The sequence below is a fragment of the Anoplophora glabripennis genome, unplaced genomic scaffold, assembly GCF_000390285.2.
Source record: "Anoplophora glabripennis isolate ALB-LARVAE unplaced genomic scaffold, Agla_2.0 scaffold79, whole genome shotgun sequence".
In the NCBI taxonomy this organism is placed as follows: domain Eukaryota; kingdom Metazoa; phylum Arthropoda; class Insecta; order Coleoptera; family Cerambycidae; genus Anoplophora; species Anoplophora glabripennis.
Genome location: NW_019416623.1, coordinates 1,220,701 through 1,240,980, shown reverse-complemented (window position 1 = coordinate 1,240,980; position 20,280 = coordinate 1,220,701). Strand labels below are relative to the sequence as shown.

The window sequence follows — 20,280 nt, the reverse complement described above, 5'->3', positions numbered from 1 at the left end:
TTTAATGTTATTTCGTTTTTAGGTATTCTCCTTATGTTGTTGTAAAGGTTAGTTATAAAAAGCGTTGTTTATTTTCATAAGGATGAATTTTAATTTTTTTTAATGATTTTTTTTTATTTTAAACATATATGCCAGTAAATTTTGATGTCAAATGAAATAAAGGAAAAGTCGTACATTTGTATTTAAAGTTTCCTTCTATCTTTAATTATTAAACCTATAAGTGGATGTCAAAATACAAAAAAAAAACCTGTACCTACATTCCGCGACGTACTAATAACCTACCTTGTATATTAAATAAATTTATCGTCATCATCAAATATTAAAAAAATTATATTACAAGCAGTTTAAAATATTATTACGAATTTTGTTTATTTGGAAATATATTTTCTGCAGTATTTCAATACCAAAAAATGAAAATAGTAGGTAGCTAATTAACGAAATTATGATTAAATAACTTAATTGTAACACCACTGCAGAATATCATATGATACATACATAGATATTCGTTAAATCTTTAAAAACATTTTAATCAATACCTACATCATACATTGAAGTAAATACAGTAACGCAAAAAACAGATATTGATAAAAAAGTGTACAAAAGAAATCCGTAAGTACGCCTGGCAACATTACCAAAGTCTTGTTTATATGTTGCTAGGATACGCTTAGGTATGCGGGCCGCTGTATTTGATTCTTCCTAAAATTCTGCTGGTGGTGTACTCTACCGGCAATTCGGAAATTTAAAACTGCTGGCCTATTCCAGGAGCGGTCTGTGGCGATAGCTATTTTGTCTGTGATCCGATCGTCTAAGTTGATTACATAGGTACCTATTCGTTCATTCTTTAAATCATTTTTATCAATACCTACATTTAAGTAAATACGGTATCGCAAAAAACAGGCATTGATAAAAAATGTACAAAATAAATCCGTAAGTACACGTGACAACATTGCCAAACCGTTGTTTATATGTTGCTGGGATACACGTAAGAATGCGGGCCGCTGCATTTGATTCTTCCTAAAATTCTGCTGGTGGTTTACTCTATCGGCAATTCGGAACTTTAATACTGCTGGCCTATTCTAGTAGCGGTCTGTGGCGATAGCTATTTTGTTTGTGAGTTTACTAAGCTTTAATTTTTTAGAGGCATAATATTGGTACCTTGATTACGCAAGTTTGTCCCCGTATCTCTTACCGTTTCCGAGATCCCTGTAGTGAGAAGCAAATTTGTAACAGCCTGTACTTTACAGGGTGTCCAAAAATTGGTAACCGAGTAGTTATAGCTCGGGGTCTTTATAATCAAACAGACTGCATATATTAAGGCATCCTTAAGTATAAGGTATTTGAACGATATGAGTTATGCGTTAAAAATTTAAATCTATCAAATAAATTTTCCATGCATATAATTTTCCCTGTATCGATTGAGTCAGTTCTCGAGGGACACCCTGTAGCGTATTTTAGAAAAGAACTCGTCTTCTGGAAGAATGCACACATATTTTTCTCTTTTCGTTGCAGATTGACCCCCCTACTTGCGGGGGAGTAATTTCGAACAATGGGGGTCACAATGGAAGTAGTAGCGGGGCGGGAGGGGGCCAGCTGATGGTTTCCAACGCAGGAGGAGAAGAAGGAAGCTCGGACGACGCCAATACGCCACTGCAGTCACCGAAATCCCAGAACACCAGCAGAGACGAGGATGACAGTTCCAACGCTAACGAATCTGATTGTAAAAGCCCGAATCAGAGGTGGGATATATTTGTGTTTTGTGCTTTAGAACCTATTTCGTGTAAAGTCGGCCATACACGTTTGAATATCGCAGAAATATCGCTAGTAGGTACGCATTTAGATGATTGTGTTTGACCATCACATTTGATATTGGCCTAAACTCTTTGGGATTTCCTATTATTTGGTCACTTTAACATCTCTGTAATAAATGGTCTGTCAGTTTTGAAAATGAAGTGTTTATGGACCGAATGGCAAAAATAGTGTTTTATTGCATTTGTGCAATAAGGATATACTTTTTCTCATTCAAAATTACTCGCCAGTAGTTATTTATTGCGTGATTGTAGAAAAATATATTAACTTTCAAACATATTTCGTACAATTTAGAATATTGTGATGTGATATAACTATGCCTTTTTTATTTTATTTTTTTGACCTTATTTGTTCAATGTGAGATAATTTCATAAAAAATAATGGTCAACTTCATAAAAACAATGGTTTCATAAAAACAATGGTTATCTAAGCAAGCAGAGAAAAACCGCATTTGATGATCCACACCATAAAAACCATTTCGGTTTTATCGCGTCTAGCGTAGTCTTTCTGCGACGTTGGAACGTGAGTGTATGGCCGGCTTAAGCCGTCCACTTCTACTAGATAAATACTGAGCCATAAAACTAAAATTCCGCTGCAAAATCCCGCCGCACACAGATGTAGCACCGTAAATCAAATTCGTAATTTTATTAAGGCATTTATTTTAGTGACTGAGGTAGTAAAATACAAAATTGTAAGCGATCAATGCATGCTTGAACATATTAGCTGGATACCGTTACACACACATCTAGACGAAATTACATCCTCACAAAACTTGATTGTAATATCCTTCGTGGTACGACAATGAAAAAATAATTCACACAGTACACAAATTTGTATAAATTATTTCATTTGCGATATGTTGTCTTTAAAAGGAAAAGAGATATTTTAAGGCAAAATAATTTTTTTACCACTAGTATCTACCATCTCATTATTTGGCTTCAATGGTGAAAAATCCATGAAACATGTCTTAACTTTTGTATAAATACAAATTTTTTCGTTTTCCTTTACAAAATAATGAATTTAGAATAATAAAAATATATAGGTATAAACGGTACATTGATAATATACTGCCCAAGTGGGCTAAAGTCTGTCTACAATAAGTTTGCAATGCCGTCATAGTGCGAAGTGGTACAGTGTTACCAGGTTGTAAATTTTTTCAAGATATTTAAGAAAATTAATTTTTGATAGCGAGTTTGTAATAATGATTCTGATCATTGCACTTTTGGAGTTTTAAATATAGTTTTTATATCTATACAGGGTTGTCCGAATTTTATGCAGGAAACTTCGAGGGCAGATAGATCTCTTTAAAATAATATGTATTTGCTTTATAAACATTGATCTGGAATAGCTCCGTTTTAGAGACACAGGGCGTTGAAGTTGTTAAAAAATATATATTTTTTGTTTATATCTCGGGAATCTCTTAACCGATCTCAATAAAATTTGGTACAGATAATCTATGATAGTAGGCCTTGCATTCCCTCTGAGCTCTAAAGGTACAATCAGTGGTGTACAACTGAACTTATAAAAAAAACCTACGCCACTGTATTTTTTACAAGTTATTGTATCGGATTTATATTCTATTGCACAAAATATGAACAACTTAAATCAAAATAATAATAAATGTACATTTACTAAAGGCGAGGGGTAGTGAATTTTCACAATCTGCATATTTGGTCACAAGAAAGTGGTCATGAAATTCGGACAAGATGATCTCAACACGAATTTTCTGTGAACGTGTGGCTCGGAATAATTCGCAATAAAGTTTGTGGACCTTTCTTCTTGCCACCCCGTCTAAATTCCCAGTAATTTCTATACTTTCTAGAAAAACATCTATTTGAATTATTAGAGGATGTTCCATTAAATATACAACAAAATTGCTGGATACAATGGATGGTGCTCGTGCGCATTCTGGGATAATAATATAAGAATGATATAATGAAAATTATATGGGGCGATGGATAGGTAAAAGATCAAATGCCAATGTCAACCATAAGGGTGCAGAGGGTCCAGTGTCTTGGCCAGCCAGATTGCCATATCTGAACCGCCTGGACTTCTATGTTTGGGGTTATCTGAAAAGTAAAGTTTATTCTAATCCAACAAACACAAGACCACTACTGCATCGAATAGAAGACGGGTGTAATGGATTAAAAGAAAACCACCACAAGATTCAATTAATCTTCAATTAATTTCATTAATAGAAGATGTCAGAATTGTATCGATATGGGTGGTTCGCATTTTGAACCATTATTGTAAATACGTAACGTTAATTTTGTTTTTTATTTAGTTGCTGTTGCTTGGTAAATATATTTGTATTATTATTTTGATTTAAATTGTTCTTGTTTGTAAAGAGGCCTTCAGGGAAACCTAAATTCCTCGAACACTACCTCACAGGTAATCTAGAAAAGAGTGTAAATAATTTTGTTGATGTGCTTACAAATTGTACTTACTTTTAAGCATAAACATAAATATTCTTGTAATATTATGATTAGAAGTGTCTGCCACAAGGGGATTGTATTGGAACGAATAACTTTAGAACGGCGAATTTTAGGGAACAAATTCAAGTTACATCAGTTACAATGACTTGTAAAGAATGCAGTGGCGTAGTTTTTTTGTAAAAAAGTGGTGACCCCTGTCCAGTTGTACTCCATTGGTTGAACCTGTAAAGCTCTTATTTTAACGAATTGAAGGCCTACTATCATATATATTATCTATACCAAATTTTATTGAGATCGGTTAATAGGTTCCGGAGATATAAATAAAAAATCAATTTTTTTTAACAACTTCAACACCCTGTATCTCTAAAACGGGGCTGTTCCAGACCAATGTTTATAAGGTAAACACATATTATTTTAAAGAGATCTATCTGCCCTCGAAGTTTCCCGCATAAAATTCGGACCACTCTGTATACTAATTGTGGTTAAAAAAAAATTGTTGCCAGTAAAAAAAAAGATTATAATTTTTTAAACAGTACGTTTTAAGTTTAACTTTTAATTGTACATTTACGAAAATTTGATATGACAAAAAAATCTACATTGTTAATTAATTACTTAATAAGATTTAATAAAATCATAGAAATATGTCCATATTTGAACTTATATAAAAAATTTTGATACAAAAAATGAAAATATTATTTATTTCAAAAATATCACAAATGGGGCTATTTTCCTTTTTTTCTTATATGGGGTGCACAATTTTATTAGTTTTTTACCTTAATTTAGATAAGTCGCGATGCTAAGTGTCACTAACCTATGACAAGTAATTTTCGAACTACTTGTGCATTTGTGATATAACTTGCAAATACAGGAATTTTGGACTGAACTATATCTATATGGTTCAATATTCATATTTTGAACGCAAGATTATTTGGTGGCATTTGCGTTCCAGTTAAATACACAGTTTCTAAAAATTAAAATACTTAGTACGCATTTCATAATTATGTTGGTCCACCACAAGTGTTAACTTCTATTTTCTCCGTTGTTTTTCGAGATATGAAAAAAATCAAAGTAAGAATAAAAATGTTTCAATTTTTTTATTACAATAATTGTTGCAGAGGTTATCGTTCTTTTAAATGGATCACCTAGTATTTTTACTTATAATGTCAACGATAGGTATAAAGTTTGATGGAACTATCTGGTTATAGTAGTACGCACGTGTGACAAAGTTTTGGTTGTCTGGCAAATAGTAATAATTTTAAATATTTTCTAAAGATAGTTATTTATTTCGTGCATAGTTTTAATGTTTATCTGTTTATTTTGTGGCTAGTGAAAAAAGTAAATAAAAATTAATGAAATAAAACATTTCTCCAATAGAAGCAGGAAAGGGATATTTTATGAAATCAAAAATCACATTGAAAGAAAAACTGAAGAAAAAACAGGCAAATATAGAATAAAAATCATGCTCTTCAGTTAGCTAACGTTTCGAAAAAAAAATTTCATTCTCAAAAAGAGATCTAAATATGACCTTTCCCAAATGCGTTTGAGATTATTGATTTCTCAAATTTTCGCTTTTATCTTTGTGTGCTTCTATTCTAATATTTACAGATCTTGAGGTTTCTACAACATAATATTTATTGTATAAATCACTTGGTAAGCTGTTGCATTTTTTTTCATTTTGAGTGTCATTATTTTAACGTGTTTTGGACAAACAACAAAGTATTAGTTGTAAAACAAATGTTCAATTTGTTCCTCATTCTTCTAAATTTTTCCGACAAAAAAAAATATGTATGTGAAAATTTCATTTATAAGTATTTTATTTTTGTTGTCTTGCATAGTTTATTTTCAATATTTTTAAAATCCCTATCAACAAAAGTTCCAGGACACTGACTTCTTTATGAATTTTAATTGTTAAAATTTTCATCTTTTAAAGAAATTAATTTGGTTCTCTCATAAATACATTTAACTGTAATAGGTAACAAATTTAAAATTAATTTTTCAATTAATTACGGACTTTTTTTTGTCAAAAACACGTTTATGTTAACGGGGCATTCCACGCCAAATCGACCGCTTTTAACCTTGACCCCTTTCGCTTTGGCTGAAACTTATTTATTGTTTTCTATCCCATTGAAAACCTCTGATAATTTTTTCAATTTTTTTCACACAGCTCAAAAAAGTTGAGTTTTAAAAAAATAGCTTTTTTTTAAATAACCATAACTTTTTCAAAAATTGAGTTATCGGTACGTTTTTTTTTCAAAATTGTTGTTTTTATATGTACTTTTTGAAAAAATAAATAGATTTAAAACTGTCTGGACCTATCCTCACTATTTTTTTTTTCAATTTTCGAAAAAAAAAAAATCCTCAAATTTTTTCAGTGGTGTTTTTTCGTTTTCTATTTTTTTTATTGATTGAAAAAAAATGTTGAAATTTGAAAATGTATAGAATCCCAAAATTGAAAAAAATTTTTCTATGCAGCGATTGATGACAATTTCAAGAAGTCAAAAGAGGATGATTTCAAAATTATTTATTTGAGTTCAAATGCGTTACATGTCTTTTTAACAACTTTTTTCTTTCATTCTCTGTTTTTGGATGTAGTTTTCGAAAAAAATACAAAAAAATTATCCAAAACAAAAAAATCGAAATTTTTTTCATGTTTACCACTTTCAATTATTTCTTTCATATATTGTTTTACAATTTTAGGATTTTATATACATTTTCAATAATTTTCAAAATGATGCTAATAAAATAAGCTAAATTTGAAAAAAAAATTTTCAATCAATAAAAAAAATAGCAAACGAAAAAACACCACTGAAAAAATTTGAGGATTTATAAAAAATGTCAGTTTTTTATAAGAAAAAAATTGTTTTTCTAAAACAGTAATCCAGAAATTTTCGTTTTTTCGAAAATTGAAAAAAAAACAGTGAAAATAGGTCCAGACAATTTTGATCTATTTTTTTTTCAAAAAATACATTTGAAAACAAAAATTTTGAAAAAAAGACGTCCCGATATCTCAAATTTTGAAAAAGTTATGGTTATTTAAAAAAAAAGCTATTAAAAGTGGTCGATTTGGCGTGGAATGTCCCTATAATATTCAACATTAAAAAAATACATCTATAGTAAACTTTGTGACTGCAATTTACCTTTTGCTTTAGAGAAATCTCTCAGTCTGTAAATGATGAACAGAATAGATGAACACAAAGATTACGTATATATCTTCAAAATTTTAAAACAACGTTGAAAAAATAAGAAAATGACTATTTTACTAAACAGTGAAAGGTGTGTATAAAATTATTTCCTAAACTGATTCTTGGAATATTAAAAAAGTAATAATCTCTTTCTAACACATTACGCTTATATGGTATGTGTTTGGCCATATCTCCGTTACTACAGAGCCTTCATAAATGTTTACAAGCCACGTGACCGCCGAACATAGGCAACCCAACATTGCACGATCGGTAATGGGAACGAAAATTTCCTAGATCTTGGCGTCATTAATATTAATAACTGGTTTACAATGAGCAATGTTACAAATCGTTACGTTTTCGCTCGAGATAATGCTTTCGCTGATTGGTTGAATAGTATCTCGCGAAAAATTACACCAATCAGGTCCTCTGAAACAGAACGTTATGGTTTAATGGAAATGCTTATGCTAACATGACGTAATTTATGAGAATTTTCGCATTGAAACTATTTTTCTAGCAACTCTAGACAAATAAATTCTATGATTCCAACAGACATAAACAAGTGCCAAGATCGACCCTGCAGGTCATTGCACTTTTGAGGTTTGTTACATCTGTTCCAACTTTTTATTCGACTTCCAATTAACTAAATTGTAATGGTAGCTAATCAAGCGGACGGAATCGCATCGCAGAAGGCGAAATCGGATCGGAATAACAAGCTATGCATCAAAATGCCCTCCTGAATCATTCCTTCTTCGGAAACGTAAGTTCTATAACGAGATTAGAGGATTTGTGACTGTTTGCGGAGAAAATAGTTCCCGGGATCGATATTCCCGAACACCCGACGACTTTATCAAGAAATAAATTTGCAAAGCTCCTATTTATCCCCGTTTTTATATTTTCGGTGATGTGCAGTAGGCAAGGCGAGAACCTCGTTTCACGCGAGATTTTCTAACAACTTCGAGTAAGGCTAATCTCGGGAAAGTCTCGAATTGTCGGCAAACATAAAACCGACTCACTCGAATTCATTTTTACAATTCTATTTGTCAGGATTATACGTTTGAGTTTAACTTTGAATTGCATGGATGAAATGTCTGAATGACGACTGTACAATTTTTTTATGCAACTGTGAGCAAATAAAATATATACTTTTTGATACCAAGTTAGTAATTAATTATAATTACATGGGTGCACAAAATAAGTGGCCGGTTTCATATACATATGAAACCAATGCTATCCTATGTGTTTTGATTCTCCGAAATCTGATGTACTAATACTGCATCATAATTCAGTTTTTTTAATTGTTAAAAACCACTTCTGAAATCTAAAAAGCAGCCAAAAAAACTGTACAGTAGGTTTCTCTTTCGGCACAACCCTGGAAACGCATCATATTCGTGGAGGTTATTGCATATTTTGAATATTCAAAAACAGAATCAACCTTTCCGGCCCCTCAGGATTGGAAAAATACTTGAAAACTGTCGTTAAAATTAAAAAATTTGAGGAAATTCCACAAATTTGGTGAATGTCTGCTTGGGAAAGCCCTGAAAACGAGACAACACATTAAATTCTGAGGCATTTTTCATATTTTTGTTATTAAAAGACTGGCGACTCTTCACCTTTGGGTCAATGTCAGAAAACCATCACCAAAACCTAAAAATCAGCTAAAATTTTACATTCAGCGGATTCAAGTCAAACTCAAATCAGAAATTCACAGCCCGGCGACAACGAAATGTAGGCATCTACAAAGGAGACAAGTAAGTGATAGGAACTTATTTAGTAGACCATTAATTTAAATATCCAACCCACAGATACTGCACATAGTCCGATGCATTCATCCTATCCAGAACAATTCTAGATATACGAAGACAGAACCTATCTTGTAACCATGCAGTTTTTGATGCATATCAGAAATCCAATAGTCCTCCGAAGCTTCGAAGTCTGTTACAACTTTACACTTATTTTTAGTGTTCTAAAATTACACCTAAAGGTTGCAATAAGTTAATTCAGTGGTTTTTATTCATTCTTTTTCGTCGAACGATTTAGGTATATGTATAGGGAATTATTTTATTTATTTTCATACGTATATCTCTTTTTTAAATTCAACAGTAATCTGATATCATATTTTTATCTCGTCTACCTTGACATCACTGAAAAAAAGGAATATTCCGTATTAGAGTTCTCATAAAATGAATCAAACCCTAACCTCTGTGCCACATAAAAAGGTTGGCTGAGTCGTGTGTAAAGTGGTTTTTTAAGTTTTACTCGGAAATCAGGCTCTTTTCGAAGAAAATATCATAGTTGTTACCGTATAGCAGCGGCGTACTATTTTATTTAGAAACATATGCCACCGATACCCTGTATCTCCGCCACTGGAGCTTGTAAATTTTAGGAAAAACTCTCAGATTTGGACAATGTTTACATAAATATATGTGCCCAATTTCAAATTATTTCACTTACTAGTTTTATAATTATTTAAAAAAATTGAAAATATTTTTTGAAGTTTAACACCCTGTATCTTTTTAACGAAGCATCCTAGATAAAAACTTTATACGAAAGACTCCCCTTAAAATTCACCAAAGAATACGAGGTGTCATTTTTGGTCACCATTTGTGAATTAACCTGTTATTGTAGATATGTACTTCTGTAGGAGGTGATTAATCAAATAACTGCTAAGACATGCAATAAATACGCACGTACAAACAACGAATATGATGAAATAAAGAGCTGAACTTATAATGAAACCACCTATCATACCTTTAACTGGCAGCAGTAATATCGTTAGTGACACGAATAAAGATATCGACAACAGTAATTAGTGGTTTTGCAAATGCTTGTAACGTCATTTCTAGTGTCTTATCAGTGGTGCATCTCACTGGGTTTGTACATTTAGTAGTTTTAGTGTCTATTTAGGAAAACTCTGCCTGCGACCCATAATAAAAGTAGAAGAAATAATACACAGAAAGAAGAAGAAGCGGAAGAAGAAGAAGAAGAAGAAAGGGTACACGGATGGTAGCTGCGCTCTCTGACATGAGGGCAGAATTGCTGAATACATACTTTAGTATGAAGAACAAGGATTATCTAGTAAAGGATAATCTAGTATTAACCAAAATCGACATATTCGACATTGCTGTTCGATTGATATTTAATCATTCCTCTAAAATTAACGCCATTGGAATCGCTTTCTCCGCACGCACAATCTACATATTGAGAATAACTCAAGGTTAAAGGTACCATAAACTACTGTATTGATTTACTGTAGTCTTTAAATGTAGTTTTATAACTGAGTCAATTTTCTGGATTCATTCAAAACTGCCTTCAGAGATTTCAAAGATAACTCGATTAAAGATAAACTTTTTTGCAGGGCCACATTAAAGAGAAATTCTAAATGCAATATTATAGCAGATTTTGGGGCTTCGGAGAGTATGGGACTTCTGGTATCCTTTAAGAACTGCAGGGATAAAGGTCGGATTTGATCTTCGTATGTGCAGGATACACACGAATAGTTTGGAGCACAGACTTGATGCGTGTCGTTCAAAGATCGTACTTGCAAGTGTGTTGATTAGTGGACATTAAAACAATAAAGCAGATTCAAAGAGCATTCGTTAAAAGTGTTGATTAGTGAAGTGGTACCATCAAATATTGCACAGTTCATTCAAAGATAATTTCGAAATCAATTCGAAGTTAATTTCGATTATGATTTCTTTGTGTGTGATTGGCTATTGGGTATTGAGGAGCAGTGTTTGAGGGTTGCGAATTAAAGTTCATGGCCTATTAAATGAGTTTGCGTCACTCACTGGTCTGCTGTGTGGGGTGCGTGAATCTCGCTGTCTCCTGGCTGTAAATTCGTGTTGGAGTTTGTGACTTGAATCCGCCAGATGTAGAATTTTAGCTGATTTTTAGGCTTTAGGGACGATTTTCACGCGTAGCTGAAGGGTTGCAAGGGTTTATTGAATATTTGAATATGCAATGAGACCTACAAATACGATGCGTCACCTCGTTTGCAAGGCTGGTCCAAGGAGAAACGTACTGAATGCTGAGATTTAAATTTCAGAGGTAAAAACAACCCAATTAAAACAAAACTGGAGGGTGATGGAATATTTTATGAAAGAAATTACATTTTATTTTTATTTCTAACAACTACGTAACTTTGGACAAAGTTCAACACAAAATTTAGTTTCAATGAGAAAATTAAATCATTGATATATACCTACATAGTGTGTATCAGCCAAATGGAATAAATTGAATAATAAATAAATGGGGGGCGTGTTCGAAAAAACGCTCGGACACGTCGATTGGTATTTTTAGTTGCGCATTTTTTTCAATAAAAACTTGTTATACAGGGTGTGTCATGTAACAGTGGTCAATACCAACTTTCTTATTTTAATGCAACACCCTGTATATTAAACCATTTTTGATTCTTCAGAAAATTCTAGACATATTTCATGTACAATACCTATACCTATCTTCAACTGTTTCGGAAATATTAAGTGTTGTCAGATTTATTGCAAAAATTAACATTAAAAAAAGAAAATTATTTGGTACAGAAATTCGCTACAACACACTCAATACATATTTCCCATTTAGCTCTTGATAATGAGAAAGTAAGTAGAAACCATTTCAGCGTTACTTTTTACTGATATGAAATAAAAAAAAACTGTAAATAGTTTTGTTTACTTTTGTTTAAGATACCGGACCTTAGCAACGTGTTGTCTGCCTGCATGACAGTAGTTGTCAGTGTTATGGTCGTTTGCATTTCGTTAACTGGATATCAGAAACATTTTTTATTTAACAGAAATGCACAAAATAACAATTCTACAAATGATTGGTTATGGAGATAACACACTGACACAAATGGAAATTGCTCGCTTATTTCACGAAAGATTTCCAAGCCGCTTATACCGCAAGGGATAATTAGTAAAATAGAAAAATAGTTTCGCGAGCTTGACATGTAAGGCAGATAGAAAAAGCAGTTGCCATTGTGATAAGTGATGATACCAAATTGGATATTATGCTTGAGTTTGAGGAAAACCCACATACTTCTAGTCGAAAAGCAACCCCAATGTTCGATGTTAGCCATTCATCGATTATTCGAATATTAAAAGAAAATAAAATGCATCCCTATAAAATGAAACCAACTAAGGAGCTCATGGAAGACGATTTTGATAGGAGAACGTATTTTTGTGAACAAATGATGGCAATGTTAGATAACAATGTGATCCAATTTAGAACATGTTTTATTTTCTGATGAGTGCACCTTTACACTCCACGGTCATGCTAATCGTCAAAATTTCCGCTGTTGGTGTAATGAAAATCCTCACTGGATTACAGAAGAACATACGCAATACACTGAAAAGATTAATGCTTGGGCAAGAATTGTTGGAGATCATATCATAGGTCTCTTTTTCATTGATGGCAAGTTGAATGGCGACAATTATTTAGCATTGCTCCAAAATAATGTCGTGCCAACTTTTGATAAACTTATATCCTGGTCTAGCAAACCAATAAGTTCCAACAGATATGATTTGGTTTCAGCAAGATGGAATACCGCCCCATTGGCGAGGATCGATGGAATGGTCAGCACGATCCCCTGATTAGACTTCTTATGGGGATATGTCAGAAGTATTATATACAAAACTAAACCCCTCGACTTCGTCGACTTAAGAAGACGAATAACGCTTGCGATTAGATCGGTCACGCCTGAGAAGTTGAGTAACGCTAGAAGAAATTTCTGTTTAAGATAAGGATGTTGCCAAGACGTTCGCGGCGAGCATTTTGAACATCTTCTACATTGACATTAATGTTTTTTTGCTTTTTTACGTTATCAATAAATAGTATTACTTATTAGTTCTTGAGTGTATTGTAGCGAATTTCTGTAATCAAATAATTTGCTTTTTTTAATGTTAATTTAACGATAATTAAACGTTTTTTTCGAACACGCCCCCCCATTTATGTATTATTAAATTTATTCCATTTGGCTGATACACGCTGTATATGAATATTAATAATTCTTAAATTATACATGGTGTCCCGAAGCTAACGGCCATATCCAATACTTCAGGGGTAACTTCTTTAGGTGGAAATAAGCAGATTTAGATAAAGTTAGCTTAGCATAGCTTTGCTTCCTTAAAAAGTTATCAGTACTCAAAAAATCTTTCTTTTTCATTCTATTTGCATTACCGCGATCGACTTTGAATGCCCCTAATTCTCCCAGATTACGGTGAACATTAGCGAACATTCGAAATTATGCTGCTATTCAATTTAGGAAACCTCACCTGTACCTACATACGTTGCGCAGCAACAACGTTACCGCGTGCCCTTTCATAATAATTATAATGGATACCGACGAAATGCCTCGTTTGTGTAATTATAATTATTATTCACTATTAAGTATTCCATAACTGTTATTGTTAGAATTATTTTAAACTAGGTACTGATATATTGAGAAAAGAAGCATCAGAGTGGTGTTAAAAAATAAGACTGACAGTTTTCAATTTGTTGTTTTCAAAGCACACTTCTTTAAAAGTTGATTTTCTCCAAAATAGCAATTTTATCGATTTTAAACAAGACAAGCAATTTGTAACATTTTCCAATGCTCTTTCATAATGTGTCTTCACATATTCGATAAAATTAAAAATAAAATAGTTGTATTCAGTTGTATATCCTTTCATTTCTATACCTATTTAATCATATTTTCGACAAGTTTTTGTAATACCACATCTTAGTTGAATTAGCTTGATATATCTAAATTAAGTAAAAATTCGAGAGCTAATAAAAAAATACATATTTTCAAATTATAAATTTAGTAAACACTGGTTCGGTTAAAAACAATTCACATTCTGGTCATATTGAAAACACTTTCGATACTGTAATTTCAAAATTTCATTTTCTTTTTAAAAGTTTTGTGTTATATACATATAGGTAGTTTTCAAAAGACGTAGCACAAATGGTGAATCTATAGCTAAAAAGAACACGTTTTGCATAAAAATTACCTTAGTAAATTGTTCACCCTTTAGAGATAGAGATAAAGCCTCTTAAAGTTTCCAAAAAAAAATATGGAATAACGGCTGTAATTTGAAAACCAAAAAAAGGGTAGATATAATAGTCAAATTTTACACAAAATTTTTACTAATGCATGTGCAACTTAACTGCAACTCAACAACTTTTCGAAAATTTCTGTCCCTTGGAGGGGGTTGAAATAAGCATCCCGTAAGTTAATTTTTGCTACAACTCTTTTGTTTGACAAAAACAGAATATTCAAAAATACGTATCAGATGCCTGACTTCTGGAAAAGTTTGGAGGGTAACTCAGCATACTGAGCCCCATTGGAACCTTTGTGCATCTTCCCAGCGAGAGATCAGCTCTCCTGAGCCGTCAACCAACCTATCAAGGAGAAAAAGTTGATGACATTGCTCAGGGGATTTCTCTGATATAGACCATAGAAGGCCACCGTTCTCCTAGTACAGATTCTCTCGTTGACGAGACACCAGTGCACTCGGAGAGTATATGGAAAACTGTCTCGCCTTCTTGCTCACAACCTCTACAAAGAGGTGTTTTGCACTTCCTCAGATTGTAGAGGTGTGTTGAATGTACAGAAAGTCGCGTACGGTGTTATAAACGTAATCACACCCTGCATAACGCTTCTATGAAACTATTACCACATGAATTAATCATAATTATCGAGAAAACAGGAGAGATACATTCCGATGTTTACATAGGTGTCCATGTGGTCTTTCACTGCAAAAAATTAAAGGAATCCTTGTGTTTTAACATTATTATAGTTTAGATGGATTTTCTATTCTACCATTGTCTTACTAAAAATACAATTTCTTGTCTATAAAACAACAGCCTTAATTCTATTTGCAATGAGGCCACTGGGAAAGCAATCCCAAAGTATAATGTAGAAATAGTAAGATCTCATTTATCGTGGCCATTTTTCTATGTTGGCATTTGCCAAAGCTGATGTTAGAACAACAAGAACATAAGATATTTCTTTGAATCATTACATCATTTAATAATTACAATAAAACATTAATTAGTTTTTGTTCAAATTTTACACATATGGTTTTCGATTAATTGTGATCAAAAACTATATTCTACGTTCAATATTAGGATCACGTCGGTATATTTACTTATAATTTTCATTTATCGTTATTTGATTTGTAGTATCATGTTCACAGCGACATTTAAAAAAAGTTCGCTCCCCAACCCCTGTAACAGCTTAACACTGCAGGTGGTTGCGTTAACAACAAACGTGCTTTAGAAGTGATACGATTATTTTATAATTTGACTGCCCTTTGGACGTTTAAATGGAAATTAAATTAAATCCATCAATTTTACATGCGCGGAAACAATCGTTCTGCACAAATTGATTTACGTTATAATCTTCTTGTACGTAGGGGAACCGTTTTTCATTTATATATTTTTAATAGGAACGAATGTCATTAAAATTTGATTTTATATTTTATACCTTTCAATTTTTTATGCCTAAAATATGTGTTTCTAAAAATGTTTGACAGTTGAATGACCTCCAACTGCGATGAACTCATTTTTAGATAGATGCATGCGCATTGTTTTTAGAAATTGTAAATGAATATACTACATCGAATACGGCTCCCATGACATAAATATTAAATTTTGTGAAATGATCAAAACTGTATTTAATTTGACGACAGATTAATAATGACTTATATGTATAGGACATCTTGAATGATGATTAATTTTTTTTCAAATTTAACTGTGATAAATTAATCTATTTCTACAATTTTGAACCATAAAGAATTTTCAAGACGACCTGTATATACTGTACTTAATAGTAGAATTGGGCAACCCAGATCAGTACGAAGTTACCACTTAAAAAAAGTCCTGGGTCAAAATTTGTGGATGTGCATGATAATTATTTTATTTTTTTTTAGCTTTTGAAACATTTGTGTTAATTAATTTATTGTTGGAATATACCACAGACCACTGAAGGCCAATAGATCCTAGTCAGTTAAAAATCGAGGATTATTCCTATTTTGTTGCCTTTCCATATATTTTATCTACTATTTTGTGTAACATTGAATGAAGATACATGAAACAATGAGTAAAATGATGCTTTACTTTTGAATTCAGCTTTTCAATATTATTTTGGCAATGATAATTGTTAGAGATAATAAGATAAGATAGTGTATATTTGACCATTTTACATATTGTCACACATTTATGGCAAGTCAAGTGTACAACATATTTACTTCTAATACAACAACAACAACAACAATAATAGTATAAAAACAACAATACAATATTATCAATTTTAACTACTCACAAACATACCTTACAGCACAAACACATACATATCCTACTCATAATGAGTATTATTAAAAGCCTGTACTGAATAAAAACAGTATTTAAGTAAAAATCTTCTGATTTCAGCATTGAAACAAGTTAAATTTAATTGTGTAATAGACAGTAACAACCTATTGTAAAGCCCCACTTCAATTACATTTTGATTTTTTAAGTCGGTAGCAGTCCACTCTAATTGTATTACAGCCTCTTGTATTATACTTATGTATATCTGACTGATGATGAAAGTTGTCAATATGTTTATGTATTTCAATAAGTGTAAAATAAATGTATAGGCAAGGAAAAGGTAAAATGCCTAAAGCAATGAAGTACTGTTGACCAGTACCATGACGAATTTCAATTTTATTGTACCGGGTGGCCAACTAAGAACGGCCGCAACTAGGTGGCGGAACAGCCACACCTAAATAGAAAATTGGGATTTACCTCATATTTTACTGAATTGTTCTATCTCTAACGATAAGTGGTGGGGAGACTTTAAACAAATTTTTTTAAATGCCGATTACTCCAGTTAGAACTAATGGAATTTAACAAATTTGGTCTCGTTGCAGAGAGCTTTCTTTAATCTATCGACTGCATTTTAAGCTATTTTTATTTAAATATTACCGTCGCCGTCGCCGTCGCCGCGTTATGTGATATGCTTACAAATTTCGCAAATTTTTCTTAGAAAAATCAAATGCAATGGTATGTTTATTTTTACACGATAAAATAGAGCATTGGAGGCCTAAGACGTCAAAAAATCAAAAACAACCTCAAAAATCAATATTTTAATATTTTTTACAAACATCGCATAGTTTTTCGACACTATTATAGATTGGTCTCAAATTTTTGTAAAAGCTTATCACTAATGTCATTGAGTTGAGTGAAAAAATGATAGTAATGGCCACGTATTTACGAAGAAAAGTCCCATTAGTAGTAGTCTATGAATCTCCATGATGATAATAATATTTTCATTTGTTTCAAACTGCTTGTCATTTTGAACTATTCTTAATCATAGAGTTAATTGTTAACAATTAAAATTAACACTTGTTTTAAAATCGTCAAAATGGCTTTGCGTTATTTTAATGAAGAAATATTGGATATATTAGAGTGCTATATTAAAAATAATACAAATGCAACTATGGCTTTAAACAATTATATTGGAAATTATCCCGAAAGACAACCACCAAATAAACGGTATTATTCTAAACTTATGACTTTGAAAATGTTTATAAGCTTTAAAAAGCCACACGCTAAGAACTATGCAGAAGACAATATTAATCGGGACAATCAAATAGCATATTATTTCAACAACAATCCAACATCATCAACAAGAGTTTGTAATAGAGAAATAAACATTCGAATGACAACAATTAACATGGTTTTTAAAGAAATATAAATATCATTTCGGGAAGATTTTATTTATTTTGTAATTGGTACGTTAATAAATTCAGCAGCACCGTTATATGGACCGATGAAATGCAGTTCACTAATTGTGGAGAATTTAATAAACATACTAACTATTTTAGGCCTAAGGAAAATCCTTATAACTGGGTAAAGCCATAGTTACTTTTCTGTTATTTTTAATAAAGCACTCCAACATGTCACAGAATATTTCTTCATTGGAAAAAGCAAAACGTAATTTGTTCACTCAACGCCATGACAATATCTATAAGCTTTTACAAAAATTTGATATTATTCTACAGGGTGTGGCGTGTATAATCTATAAAAATTAAATTACAGCTTTCTGATATATTTCTAATAGAAAAGTCTATCTTCGCGTTTTTTTTTTTTTGTAAATTAAAGTTCATTTATTCAACGAAAATGAAGGCCGATCCTGTGTTATTTCTTAAAAACTTTGTATATGTTTTTATGCGACCCGAGATGCAACCTTATAATTTGAGACGGTATAATCTAATACTAGTAATACTAAAAGAAGGTTAGGTTACATTGTCAAAACATTTGTGCAGTCAACTGATTTTGTATTTGTATTGAATTCATTAATCACTTAATTATTAAATATCGTCCATCGACCCATCAGTGTTGTTAAAAAGTGAAAGATTCCAGACAAAAGTTTTTATTTTGTAATTCCACGATAGTGACATTGTAATTTTTATAAAGACGTAAAAAATAAGAATAGCGTGCCGATTACATTAAAAACGCGATTCTTATTTTGCTTCATTTTTTAGTTTGTGCACTAACTAGTTTTATAATGAACCGAGAAAACAATGCATTTACTATTTCCGAACGTGTCGATATGGTGTTAGTGTATGGTGCAGCCGGACGATTGCCACAATGTCACCCACCCATGTGCAAATACAATCCTACAGTGAGTTTAGCGGCTGCGAGATACGGGAAGTGTTATTCCTCGAGGATAAGGACGTGATCAGCAAGTGAATCTTAATGTTGAAGATGCAGTGTTGGAAAATCTTGACGAGGACCCCACAATTAGTACTCGACGACTTGCACAGCAGGTAGGAACCTCATCTCGTACTGTACATCGCATCTTAAGGCGCCAGCTGTTGCACCCTTATCATCTGCGACCAGTTTAACAGATTTTACCTCCGGATTGTGATTAACGAATGCGTTTTTGCAGATGGTTTTTACGGCAATGTGCCAATCAAGTATACTTTCCTGCTTATGTTTGTGTAACAGATGAGGCGACATTTACCCGTGATGAAGTGAATAGCCATAATATGCACATATGGGCCGATGAAAATCCTCACGCGATTAGGGACACTCATTTTCAACATCAGTTCATGGTAAATGTTTGGGTTGGTATAATAGGCGATGTACTTGTGGGTCCCTATTTCTTTGAAGGACGACTATATGGACCAACATATGCTGACTTTATGGAGAACTGGTTGCCTGAATTATTGGACGATGTGGTATTACAAGTTCGGGTACGCATGTGCTATCTTCAAGATGGGGTTCCTCCACACAGTACTCGAGAAGTAACGACACTTTTGAATCCTCAGCTATGGATTGGACGCTTTGGTCCTGTGCCGTGGCCACCTCGGTCACCCGAACTAACTCTAATGGACTTTTATCTTTGGAGTCACTTGAAGTCATTGGATTACAATACTCCAATTGCTACAGTGGAAGAATTGCAAAACCGTATACTTGAAGCTGCTGACACAATTAGGGAAATATCTGGAATTTGGGAAAATATTCGCCAAAAATTGGGTGCGTCGGTGCCATGCCTGCATCCGCGCTAATGGGAATTAATTTCAACATTTTCTCTAGAAATGTTAAGTTTTATTTCATTTTGTTCCATATTTTAATGGAGTTTGTTTAGTGCACGTAGTTGGTAACTACATATGCTTACGGATTGGTTTTGTTTGCGAGCTCTTGCAGTAACAACAATGCGTCATTTAAGATAGTAATTACTGTTAATTATTATAATAAGAAAATATCAGTTTTTTTTTTAATATCTATTTTTAGTTTGTACTTTTGCATTGAAAAATTCCCCAAAAATTGAGAGGATCTTTCTATCTTTCAACGACGATTTGTTTACGCGGCTGGTCCACAGCACGTAACTCATC

General features: G+C 32.5%; 1 protein-coding gene across 1 annotated transcript in view; it reads left to right on the top strand.

Moving 5' to 3' along the window:
- The first annotated feature begins 1,593 nt into the window (after positions 1-1,593).
- LOC108917159 overlaps positions 1,594-20,280 on the top strand; it is a 234,381-nt gene continuing 215,694 nt past the window's right edge. Inside the window, exon 1 of the mRNA XM_023455102.1 lies at positions 1,594-1,736. Coding sequence (XP_023310870.1) covers positions 1,594-1,736 — 143 coding nt within the window. The remainder of the gene's footprint in view (positions 1,737-20,280) is intronic.